Below are 13,023 nucleotides of genomic sequence, written 5' to 3' on the forward strand. Positions count from 1 at the left end.
GGCAATAAACATTTTATTATTCTCCACAAACACACAGCAATCTACAGAGGGAAACTGCAATAAAAATCACATGAAAAGGTGTAAACAAGGTCAGAATTCTCTTCTCGTCCTGTGAAGTGAACATGATTCTTCCTCACTGTTTCAGGGGAAAAGAAACTCAGACTTGTTCCTGCTCTTTGGCACAATCAGTGATAACTGTAACAACTTATAACCAGCCATAAAACACAAGTGTTGTAAAGTAGAAGGGCGAGGTAAACTGCAGGCGCTTCTTAACAGTGGTGATTCAGTGGCTGATCAGTTCAGTGTCAGTTTTCAGGTTTTAAGAAAACACGACCCTCGCCGATATGGACTCCGGGGCTTTGATCCGGACTGGTCTGCTACTTGTTTCCTCTGTTTGTGCTTGTGTCGTTACTGGAAGTCCCATAGGTGAGTGGAGCCAGAATGGATAGATATTCTAGAGAGGGATTTGATTTAAAACCATTGACAGTGAGTGAGACATGTTTTTTCTGTCTGTGTCGAAGGCTGTAGATTGTTTTTTACAATAGTAATCAGTTGGCTACAAATTTTGTCTCTGTGATTTTGTTCCGCCCAGACATTAAACAGAAAAGCATTACAAAAGTTATCTTGCACATCATTAAATACGCCAAATGTTGAGTGAGGATTCCTACAGAAGTCCAGTGTTACCGATTCATTTTGTTTGACCAGTTATTGGGCGCTGCCGTGAGTATCGTGACTCATATTATGCTCATTTTCAGGTTCAAACTTGAGTAGTTAAATGCTTCAATGTAGAAAATATGCATTATTTTAACCCTAGGCAGTTTTTTAGGCTTTTCTTTTGCTCATTTTACATTTTACTCAGTGTGGCCTTGTATTTCACTGCGATATATATATATAAAATATTGAAGTCCTGCAGCTCTATAGAATCGGCACAATCATTGCTAGAGGTGGTGAAAAATAAAAAATACATTTTGAGCAGAATAACACAGTTATGATGACATACATCATTTAAAAAATGCAAGTTAAATTTCTTTGAGAAATTATTTTTTGTCTCGAATGTTGGAAAAATAATTCTGGTCTCCACATATTGTCCATATTGAAGTATTGTCATGTTTCCAGCCTCTCCTGTCCTCTCCTCTCTGCTCTGTGTAAACAGCCTCTCCTGTCCTCTCCTCTCTGCTCTGTGTAAACAGCCTTTCCTGTCCTCTCCTCTCTGTCTGTGTAAACCGATATTTAGTGAATATTTGTCACATGACCGTTTGAGCGCAGAATTAAAACATTTTTAACAAGATCTAGTTCCCTTTAAATGAGACATGTGGAATAAAGAGATTTTGTATAAATATAGCAATTCTAAGCTCTTTGTTTTGGTTACTTTGCTAATGGAAATGATCATAATTTATGACCTGTTCAAGGACCGTGGGAAAGTTCAAAATCCCAGGATAATGGCAGTTTTAAAGATTCTTTCTGTGATAAACAGCATTTTCCCCCCTATTTTTTTTTAAAGAAAACAGACTTTTCGGAGGGTTGGCTGTATATCTGTTTTCGTTCTCTGTCTGTGACGCCTGTCTCTTTAAGCCCCCTCCCAAAAATAATCCCAGTCTGTTCTGATTGATCAGCAGCATCTCTGCACCATCATTGCAGCCAGGGAATAACTGAAACACCATTGTAGCAGCAGGGTGTAACTGAGACCTCACAACATTAGAGAATTCAGTTTCTGAATGCAGGCTGTGTATTTTTCTGTGGATTGAGCGTTTTCATACTTTCACAGTAGTTATATACCACCTATATCTGCTTTATTATCGGCCTTTTATCTGCATAAAATGATGCCATCATATAGGTTTGATGCCTTATTTAAAGTTTTAGAGCTTCAAAGTCCCATCTTCAAGTGAGGCACATTTTTAAAAAAGAAGAAAACTGCACTACAGATGTCAGACTGATACTTCATGAAATTGTGCCATACATTTGAGGTAATATAACGTAATAAACAGATTTTTAAGTATTGTGTGATATTAAATACACTGATATAAAACCATTTTATCCTTTTAATACCAAACAGAAATTAGATTTAAGGTCATGTATACCATACAGAGTATATTTGTATGTGCTTTAATTGTTTTGTTTCAGATTTAATACTCTTGTTTTGTAATTGAACCTTTTTACAAAGTTATTTCAGTATTTGTTGTTTCAAAACGTGTATTTTACAGCACTTTGTGCCCACTACATAAGCATCGGCAGTTATTATCATGGAGTCAGGAATCTCAGCACCACATATCTGAAAAGCTATAAAAGCATATAGATGTGATTCATTACCTATTCCCATATTACATGAATGCTTAACTAAACTTTGAATGACATGCCGTAAAGAGAGCCGTGTCATGAGTCACACGGGTGAGCAGCTGTGTGTAAGAGTTTAAATAAAGAGGATCAGTATGAGTAATGTTACCGTCGATGTATTTCTTCTTTCTGGGGAGTTGAATACTTGTGTCACAGTTTGAGCATGAGAGGTTCTCTTTAGAAAGTCACACTAAAGATTTTTATATTCTCATAATGTTTTACTATATTATCTTACAGATTTTCCTTGTTTTTCTACATTAAATGCTAATGCAAATGGAAGCTGAAATCTGTAAATTAATACAATGGGACATTTTTACAGTATTATTCAGTTTCTTAACAGTCTTGAATGTTAAATTATAGTGAATTCTATGTAAAAATATTTAAAAAATTCACATCATATTGGTGAATGTAAAATTAAGGCAACTTTTTTCTTGCAATAAAACTTTAATTTAAATTTAAAAATGAAATGATAAAAAAAAATGTAAAAAGAAAGCATGAATAATGGTAAAAAGTCTACCAGTTAATGTTGCCAAACACTTACAGTCATATTAAACTAAATAAAAAAAATTGTCTGCTATATATATATATATATATATATATATATCAATGGTAAATGACTTTCTTTCAAATATATTCAAATATTAACCATAAAATGTCTTAACTGTCTTGAATGTTAAATTACAGTGAATTCTATGTAAAAATTCAAAAAATTCACATTATAGTTAAAAAAAACAAAACAATTCAGATTTTATAAAAATATTCTACATATATATATTTAAATAGTTATGTTTCTGTATATTATCTGCATTTTTATATCTGTAAAATAACTTGCTGTTGTTAAGTGTTTCTTTTTTAAATTATTTTACTCTTTCTTTTTCAGTGTAGGTTGAGCAGAATGCATCCATATGAATGTATTATTAGCATCTTAGTTGTTTTACCAGAAGGATAAAAGTAGATTGTAGAGTTGGCAGATATTTGCTGTATCGGGCATGAAGAAAGAGGCATCGAGCCATCACTACTCCGTACTAACTTGTGTTTCTTTTATTGTTCCTTAAAGGGACTTCAGTCATAAATTGTGCTGAGGGCAGCAATGAATATGTGGGTGCAGTGGATGAAGGATATTCTGGTAAGTTGGATACAACATTCATTTTAAAGTGAAGTCAGTAAATCCAGCAGCTGTTTTTTTACAACAATTTTTTAGAGATAATATCTTTTAATAGAATAATAATGAGTGTTTAAGTTGAAAGTGGTTTCATGTGTGAATTTGTTAGACCTCATTTCATGTTTACTCTTTAAATAGCGATAAATATATTCATTTTTCTTGATTGATTTGATCTCATTGGGACAAACCTAGTTAAATAAATAGAAACTTATATTTAAAGCATATTTCTGAAACACGCCTTAAAGTTGTGATAAGGGGAAAGTTTCAGATTTCAGCTTTGAAAAAAAAAAAGGATTTTCTGACAGTTCATGCAGGCCACAACAAACCTCTTTGTTGTGTAATGTTTTATTATTTTTATTTCTGCCCTCTCCTCTTATCATCTTCTTTTATGTCTTTGCGAGATGCATTGCCAGGAAATCTTAAGGAACAGACAGGGGTAAACCATTAAACCAAATCAGGTTTTAGATGCCATGCCAGGTAACGTCAGGGAAGAGGCACCGATAGAGTTTATAAAGGATACATTAAAGACAATGAACAAGGCAATATACTTCCCACAAGCCATTATTTTAGTTAGTTTAACTCATTTTCAGTTGATTTGTTTTTATGAAGCACATTCAGCTGACTTTAGGATCCGTTAATCTGGCAACGTATGCTGTAAACTATGTTTAGTTTACTTCATGGAGCGGAACCAAAATGAGTCAGAAAGACTTAATGAGTCTTGTTTATTGAGTAAACATTGAAAAGGCTCGACCACACTCAATAACCTATTCAACTTAAAAAGATCCCACCTGCATGATCAAACCACGCTGTAAAACCATCAGCAGCGTGTTTCTGCTGTCAGCTTCCATCTAAAGTTCTGGCTTCAAACTCCATGTCAGTTTTTATTTGATGATGATAGGCCAAGTAAAACCAGAGATAAGGTCACATATATTAAGCATAAAAAATATAGAACTAGATGTTCTCCTCGTTTTACGGTCTCAGTCTTCTTAGTCTCTTTGTTATATTTGTAACCAACATTTAAAACTCTTCATTGACCATGATTGTGTTTCGAAAGTGAAGAAAACATATGGTGCATTTTCAAAGCCAGGAGTAAAATAAATTAAATATAATAAAATAATAATAGTAATAATAATAATAATAATAATAATAATAATAATAATAGTAATAATAATAATAATAATATTACAAAGATATACAAAAATATATTTAAAAAATAAACAAAATACAAATAATAAAAGCAAAATACAAATAAAAAAAAATGTTTGTATAATTTGAGCCAGTTGTATTCAACTATTATCTCTATTTACTTTTTATTATTTAAATATTTTTATGAATGAATAAATATATTATTTATATACATACATACATTTTTGTTATTTATTTGATTTTTTATTTATTTATGTTGTGAGGTCCTTTATCAGGATATATCCTGTTCTGTAAAAAAATAATAATAATAATAATAATAATAATAATAAAGGTCACATGCATATTTCTTAGTGAAAAAGAACATTTTCATAATCAGTTTTTGGGATGGTTTTTGGGTTCAAAGTGTTTATCCAGTAAGTCAAAGTGAAACAATAATGATCAGGTCACATAGGTGAGGTTGTGCTGAAAAAAATGATACCAACACGACATGGGGAACATTTTTGAAGTGGTAAATACAGGCAGAAGGAGAAGGACAGACAAAAAACAGACCAAACTCCAAAGGGTTAAACAACAAAAGGGAGTACAATAAATAAAATATAATAAAAATAATGATGATGATGATAATGTATATTTTAAAACAGTAATAATAAGTACAAATAAAGTGAAATAAAAATGTTTGTTTTTTATAATTTGAGTCAGTTATATTCAACTATTATCTTATTTATTAATTAATTATTAATAAATAAATACATTATATATATATATATATATATATATATATATACACACACACACACACACACACACACACACACACATTGTTGTTATTTATTTGTTTAGAGTACCAGTGCAGAGCTGTTGGTCTTTAAGTCGTTATTATATCTTCTGCTGGGATCTGTCTGGACTTCATGCTGAATAAAACATGCTCACATTGGTGCTGTGTGCATCGAGCGGTAGATCAGATGTTCATGTGGTCCATTCCTCACAATGCTCCCATGATGCTGCAGGAGACATTGAGGTGGTGAGCGGGATCACAGCAGGGAGCGGCGTGAAGCTGGTGCCCTATCTCTTCTCTCCCCACCTGGAGTTCCTAGAGCTGAGCTTCACTCTGGGAGACACCAGCGCCACCGTTCGCACCAAGAAGCTGCTGGACGCCGACATGCTGTCTGCAGTGAGTTTGGGAAACCTGTCTGCACATACTTAAATACTCCTGATTAACCTCCGCCAAGGATGTGGTGTTTTTGTTTTATTCGTTTGTTTGTTAGCAGGATTTTATAAAAAAAAACTCCAGGTTTGATTTTCATGAACAACACATTACATTTATTATATATATTTTTCACTCTTTGTAGCATTGCAGGACAGGACAGGACAGGGGGGAGGTCTGAGTTCCCCAAGTGTCCTTCTAGGTTTTTTTTATTTTATTTCTATAAACGGTAAACATTAATTAGAAAAGAGGAGAAATTCAGACGTAGCAGCAGCACAAGGACAGATTATGAAGGATGAAAAATGACCTAAGTAGAATCAAATGAATAAATAAATCAATAGATTAATAAATGTAGAAAATAAATAAATGATAATAATTAAAAAATAAATATATGTGTATATACATACACACATATATATATATGTGTGTATGTATATATATATACACACACATATATGTATATATGTATATGTATGTGAATATGTATGTATGTAAATGCAAAAAGTAAATTGAAACATTTTTACATGTATTATTTTTTTTTTTTTAGGTATTTATTAATTTATTAAATTTCTTGAAGTGTTTCTTGTTTGCTAATGAAAATCTTTTTTTGCACAAGGACAGATTATGAAGGATGAAAAATGACCTAAGCAGAATCAAATGAATAAATAAATCAATAGATGAATAAATGTAGAAAATAAATAAATAATAATAATAATAAAATATATATATATATGTATATATGTGTGTGTATATATATATATATACACGTGTATATATATGTGTGTGTATATATATATGTGTAAGTTTCTTGTTTGCTAATGAAAATCTTTTTTCCAACTTTATAGATGCATGAGTTCTATTTTTCTGTTTCTATTTGAAGTGCACTGTGTTCCTGTGTTACAGAGTGACAGCACCTTGTATTACTCCGTAATGTGTGACAGCCCCCAGAAGGTAGGTGCAGAACATCAAAGTTGCAGTATTCACAAACGGTCACCAACAAAACCGAATGTTTGAAATGATGATTTTTCCTTGTGGCAGTTCAACAACACTCGGACGCTGAAAGTCAACGACCTCAATGACAACGGGCCAATTTTTCCACAGGAGACCTACAGCATTGACGTCTCTGAGGTATGGCACTGAAGGAGATAAAGATAAATCGATAAGATGTTACGTGAATTTGAATTAATATTTATAATATATATATATATATATATATATATAATATATTTATATATATAATTAAACATAATACATGGCAAGACCTGTGCAGAAACTGCCACGAGTCATTTATTGAAATAAATTTAATGGAAATTAAAAATCAATCTTTTTTTAATCTTATTTTTATTATCTTTTTATTGAAAACAGAAATTAACACCCATCCTTTTTTTTAATATACATTTAATACTTTTTTATTACACTCTCTGGTATAGTAAGTGAATGGTGAGACAAGAGATTAAAAGAAAAAGTAAATAAAATCTAATGTCTGCATATGTATTAATATATGGTGCATTTTCAAAGCCAGGAGTAAAATAAATTAAATATAATAATAATAATAATAATAATAATAATAATAATAATAATAATAATAATAGTAATAATAATAATATTACAAAGATATATAAAAAATAATAAAGTACAAATAATAAAAGCAAAAAAGAAATTAAAAGATAATGTTTGAATGTATAATTTGAGTCAGTTGTATTCTACTATTATCTCTCATTATTTATTTATTTTTTATTATTTAAATATTTTTGTTAATAAATAAATACATTATTTATATACATAGTACATACATTTGTGTTATTTATTAGATTTTTTTATTTATTTATGTTGTGTGTAATAAAAAAAGGTCACATGCATATTTCTTATTGTCTGTGGGTCATTCAGCCTTTCTCTTCTTTCAGATAAAACCTGTGGACAGCGTGGTTCTACAAGTGACGGCTGTGGACGCAGACAGCAGCCCTGCAAACAACCAAGTGTCATATTCCTATGTAATTATCATTTTAATATTCTCATATTTGGAAAAATGTTGGTTTATGATTATAATTTTTTACCAATTTAGCAACACAAATGCTGTATGAATCCATAAATACTGCACTGATGATGATGATAATTATTTTTAAAAAGCAACTAAAAATAATTATATTTCATATCAATATTATTTTGTAGGACATAATGGCAAGATGGCTATCTTCAGCCTTTAAATCATTATTTTGAAAAAAGCGACAAATATTCACTGAAAATCTGTTTACAGAGAGGAGAGGACAGGAGAGGCTGTTTACACAGAGCAGAGAGGAGAGGGCAGGAGAGGCTGTTTACACAGAGCAGAGAGGAGAGGACAGGAGAGGCTGTTTACACAGAGCAGAGAGGAGAGGACAGGAGAGGCTGTTTACACAGAGCAGAGAGGAGAGGACAGGAGAGGCTGTTTACACAGAGCAGAGAGGAGAGGACAGGAGAGGCTGTTTACACAGAGCTGAGAGGAGAGGGCAGGAGAGGCTGGAAACATGACAATACTTCAATATGGACAATATGTGGAGACCAGAATTATTTTTCCAGCATTCGAGACAAAAAATAATTTCTCAGAGAAATTTAACTTGCATTTTTTTAATGATGAATTTATTTTTTTTTATTTAATTTAATTTTTTTAATTTATTTTTTCTCTAGCAATGATTGTGCCGATTCTATAGAGCTGCAGGACTTCAATATTTAATATATATATCGCAGTGAAATTTATTTTTGTTTAAGTTTCTTGATGAAATTTAACTTTTTGTCATAAGGTACCAGCTTCAGAGGACTTTATTTTGACCAACTCAGGGGATTTTATTTTGAAGAGACGTTTGAACTACAATGTTGCCCCGAGGTACAACTTTGTTGTGACGGCGCGGGTAAGTGAAAGTATATATGGACTCATCTTCTGATGGTACAGGATTGTAAAGAGCCTTGATAACATGAACACCTGATCGATCTGTGTTCGCTGCAGGATAACTGGGGGTTAAACGACATGGCCAGCGTGCAGATCAACGTGGTTGACTTCGATAACTTGAATCCCTTTTTCAGCCACAGCGTGTACCAGGCTTTTATTCCAGAGAACCAGGTGAGTCTCTTTAACTAAATACTGCAACCATTATCTCACAGGTAATGCCTGTCACAGTTCTCACAAATCTTTTTTTAAGCAACAGCACTTCAGTAGAAAGTTATTAATTAGGTGATAAATTGATGGTTTTCTCTTTTTATTCAGTATTGTTGATTTAAAATACACTGTAAAAAAAGTTGTCAAACACTCAAATAACAGTAAACAACAGTAAGTTATTTTACAGATAAATTCTTTAAAAATATGGATAATCTGAAGTAAATGTCTATATTCTTAAACAATTTATCTGTTGAATAATAGATATTAAGATAAGGTTTTTTAAATTTTTATTTATTTATTTATTTATGACTAAGTGCTAAGCAGGCAGACTTTTTTTAATTTTACAAATTAAATTAAATTAAAAGTTTTACTGTAGGAAAACAGAAAGTTGCCTTAATTTTACATTCAGCAATATGATGTGATTTTTTTGTGTAATTCACTGTAATTTAACATTCAAGACCATAAAGAAATTGAATAATACAGTAAAAAAATCTTTAATGTCCCATTATATAAATGTACAAATTTCAACTTTTATTGTATGGTTAATATCTAATATCTAATAAAAGTAATTTACCTTTTTGTGGCATTTGTAGTTAATGTAGAAAAAAAGAAAACCCTGTAAAATAATATAGTAAATGTCTGGAAAAAATATATTTTTTCTCTTCAATACAGTATAATTCAGACACCAAATGTGTTATTCTCATTTCAAATAGTTTTGTCTCCAAAAGAAGAAGAATTCAATCAATTAAAGCATCACTGACCCTCGAATCTTACAGAAACAAAACGGTGCAATTGGGCTCGAAATATAGAGTTTGTCCATTATTTTAGGCCCTCTGCAGTCGACTCAGTGGTTTACAACGGCGTATTAGGGCCAAGCATGAAAAAAAAATTAAATGGAGGGGGGGAATATTTTGAGAAAAAGTGGCAAATCTATGAGAAAATACTAGCAGATTTATGAGATAAAAAGTACACAAATATACTTTTACATTTACATTTACAAATTAAATTTGCCACTTTTTTCTCATAAATCTGCAACTTTTTTTTCTCATAAATTTGCCACTTCTTTCTGATAAATCTGCTACTTTTTTCTCGTAGATTTGCCACTTTTTTCTCTTAAATCTGCTACTTTTTTCTCATAGATTTGCCAATTTAATCTCATACAATATATGCAACTTTTTTCTCGAAATTGTACCCCCCTCCCCCGTGTCTGTATATAAATTTGTTTTGTACTTGGCCCTAATACGCTGTTGTAGTGGTTCCTTTGAACAGGTTTAAACTGTGATTTTTCAGTTAATAGTAGGATCAGCTTATATTCCCTAATTCAGTTCTAACAGTGCCAACCTGTCGACTAAACTTATAATTTTTATCTACTGTGTTTCATTTTGACTAAAGGATTTGGGGGGATTTTTGATAATCTACAGAATAAAAAGATTAACCCTTGTTTTGTATGTTATATTTCAGATTGGGTCTTTCCGATCAATTGAGCCAGAGGCGATAAAGGCTCAGGACGGAGATAGTGGGATCAACATGACTTTAATTTACAGCGTCACTGCAGGTAGAAGACAAGAAATAAAAGCTTTGAGTTTCAGCTCAGACCTTTGACACAACACTTAATATTTCTCATTGTTTGTTTAGTGTCTCCAGACAAATATCTGAGTCAGTTCAGCATTAATCTCAGCAGCGGGGTTGTGTCTGTGCTGGCTGGGATCGACAGAGAGGAGATGAACAGCAGCGTGATCTCTGTCAGCATTAAGGTACTCGTACTTTAATCTGTGGCAGTTTGGGTTGACTGTATATTTATTCATGACAGATAGAAGGAGGGCAACATGACAAAGCAAAACATGAGTTGTTCCCAATTCTAGCCATGATTCTGTTGATTCCATAGAGCTGTAGGATTTATAGATTTATAGAGATTTTATATAATGCAGAGAAATACAAGGACGCAGTGAGTAAAATGTAATAAGAGCCAAAAACACCCTGAAACATCTTGTTGGGGTTCAGAGGGTTAAGTGCATCAATGCTTGTAAATACAACAGTCTAATGAATTGAGAGCTGAAAAATGCTGATGTAACTAAATACATTTGAGCTTATCTCCGGTTTACTTGGCCTATCATCATCAAACAAAAACTGGCTTCATGGAGTTTGAAGCCAGAATTTTAGAGAGAAGCAGACGGCAGGAAACATGCTGCTGAAGGTTTTAGTGTGACACTATAAAGAGTCATGTGACTTGATCACGGTGGCATGTAGACCCCAGATGGTTAAAATGCTGATGTTAATGTGAAATGAGACAAAGTTATAGATTCAATGAAAGAGTATGCAGTAACACAGAGCATCAACACACCGGTTTTCTGCAGAATTAGAAAAACACAGGTCATGTACAGTCTGTTTGAACTGATGCTGATCTGAAATATTTTTTATGTGCAGGCGGCACAGACAGATGACAGCTCAAAGACTGCGGAGGCTGTGGTGTCTGTCACTGTTGAGGATGTGAATGATAATCCTCCAGAGTTTGACCAGCCTGAATACTCTGTTACACTTCTGGAAAACTCTCCTGTTGGTGCTGTCGTGTTCAAAGCCGTCGTCACTGACGTGGACCAGGTAGATTCTTACCTAAAAACACACTAACAACAGTTATAAATGTCATTAAGTGTTTCCTACCATGAGCTTCTTTCCCCAGGGAGGATTTGTGGGAACTTTGCGGATCCTTCCAGAATCTGTTCCGTTCTCCATTGGTTCTGACGGGACGGTCAGAGTGGAGAACTCCACGGCTCTGGACAGAGAGGCGATCGCACGTTTTACATTTCAGGTAAACTCCATTTAAGATTAAACCAAGTGGCAACCTCCGGGTCTGAGCAGGGAGGCAAACCACAAAGTGCCTTAAGCTGCATTCTACCGAAAATTCCAGCAGGGGGCGCTGACAGCGGCTGCAGAAGTATTTGGGTCCATTCATTTTTAATACAAAAACTTCTCACTTGATTTATTACCTCAGACATTTTTTTAGGACAACACTATGGTCTCAATCGCTAGTAAAAAATCTTCTTCAAGACAATATGATGTTATTAGTGTAAATAATGGCCCCATTTAGAAGAAAATAGAAGATAAAGAATCGTATGATTTGGGGTGTGGCTACCTTTGATTGACATGTCAATATCAGGAGAGAAGAAAAGCGATGTGTATCCACGGCAACGTGTCAATAAAGTTTAAGAAAAGAAAATACGGATGGTGATGTGAGTGGGTGATGTCACAGTGACTATGTCCTTTCTGTTTCTACTGAAGATATGAATCTTTAAAAACAGGTCACAAATATAGCAACAGAGATTGATTTTGTTTTGAAAGGAGTCTCCTTGACAATTCCATCCACTAGCAAAAAACAGAAACATGTCTAAAAGCTGCTGTGTGGTAGAATGTATTACCAACAGGTTAAAGATCCAGAACTAAGTTTTTATAAACTGCAGAACCAGAAAAAAAAACCCTTTAAGAGGACAAAAGTGGAAACAGATGTGAGACATCGGCGGGTACAAATCCTGAAACTATATGTATATTTAACTTTTCGATAACCATGGGCTGAAACATTAACAAAATGTCTGTTTCTAGTTTAAGCTAATAGATTTAAACATATCATTTGATTATTTTAGCATCTGTCTACCAGAAAGGACAAATTGGCTGTTACCAATCTAATACTGGCTGATATCCACGTTTGTCTTTTGTTCGTTGGTTCGTTAGATTTCAAAACTGTCCATCTGGGTTCTTTAACTTGTTGGTCGTACATTCTACCACACCGCATCCTTTGACAATTTTACCTGTTAGTAAATACACAGTAAAATGGTCAAGGACGCTCCTTCAGTCAATACAAAGTTAGAGGAGAGCGATGGTTTGTCTCCTCCCCCAGTGGGCGCGGTCTTCAGAGTATGATGGGTGGCGCTCTGTCTCTATGAAGTTTTATTTTAAGAAGACGTTTTTAGGGAACCCAAACAGGAAGATATGGGGAATATTTGGGACACCAGGATGGTGTTTGTGGGATTGCGTCAAAATAAAGGCGGCAGGGGGGCT

General features: G+C 33.3%; 2 protein-coding genes across 2 annotated transcripts in view; both read left to right on the forward strand.

Annotated features, from left to right (window-relative positions):
* Positions 1–5,492: 5,492 nt before the first annotated feature.
* LOC131972024 (protein dachsous-like) lies at positions 5,493–8,839 on the forward strand. The gene is made up of 6 exons (XM_059333755.1): positions 5,493–5,810; positions 6,747–6,794; positions 6,882–6,971; positions 7,748–7,834; positions 8,621–8,703; positions 8,824–8,839. The coding sequence occupies exons 1-6, from the start codon at positions 5,562–5,564 to the stop codon at positions 8,837–8,839; spliced, it is 573 nt and encodes a 190-aa protein (XP_059189738.1). The 5' UTR covers positions 5,493–5,561.
* LOC131972083 (protocadherin Fat 4) overlaps positions 8,478–13,023 on the forward strand; it is a 30,936-nt gene continuing 26,390 nt past the window's right edge. The window contains exons 1-5 of the mRNA XM_059333844.1: positions 8,478–8,937; positions 10,435–10,528; positions 10,609–10,727; positions 11,398–11,571; positions 11,651–11,779. Coding sequence (XP_059189827.1) covers positions 8,845–8,937; positions 10,435–10,528; positions 10,609–10,727; positions 11,398–11,571; positions 11,651–11,779 — 609 coding nt within the window. The 5' untranslated portion in view covers positions 8,478–8,844. The remainder of the gene's footprint in view (positions 8,938–10,434; positions 10,529–10,608; positions 10,728–11,397; positions 11,572–11,650; positions 11,780–13,023) is intronic.

Source organism: Centropristis striata, chromosome 1, assembly GCF_030273125.1.
Source record: "Centropristis striata isolate RG_2023a ecotype Rhode Island chromosome 1, C.striata_1.0, whole genome shotgun sequence".
Classification (NCBI taxonomy): domain Eukaryota; kingdom Metazoa; phylum Chordata; class Actinopteri; order Perciformes; family Serranidae; genus Centropristis; species Centropristis striata.

Coding starts and splice junctions, on each gene's coding strand:
- LOC131972024 (XM_059333755.1), top strand. CDS start 5,562: ATGCTCACATTGGTGCTGTGTGCATCGAGCGGTAGATCAGATGTTCAT. Junction 5,811..6,746: donor ACGCCGACATGCTGTCTGCA/GTGAGTTTGGGA, acceptor CCTGTGTTACAG/AGTGACAGCACCTTGTATTA. Junction 6,972..7,747: donor ACAGCATTGACGTCTCTGAG/GTATGGCACTGA, acceptor CTCTTCTTTCAG/ATAAAACCTGTGGACAGCGT.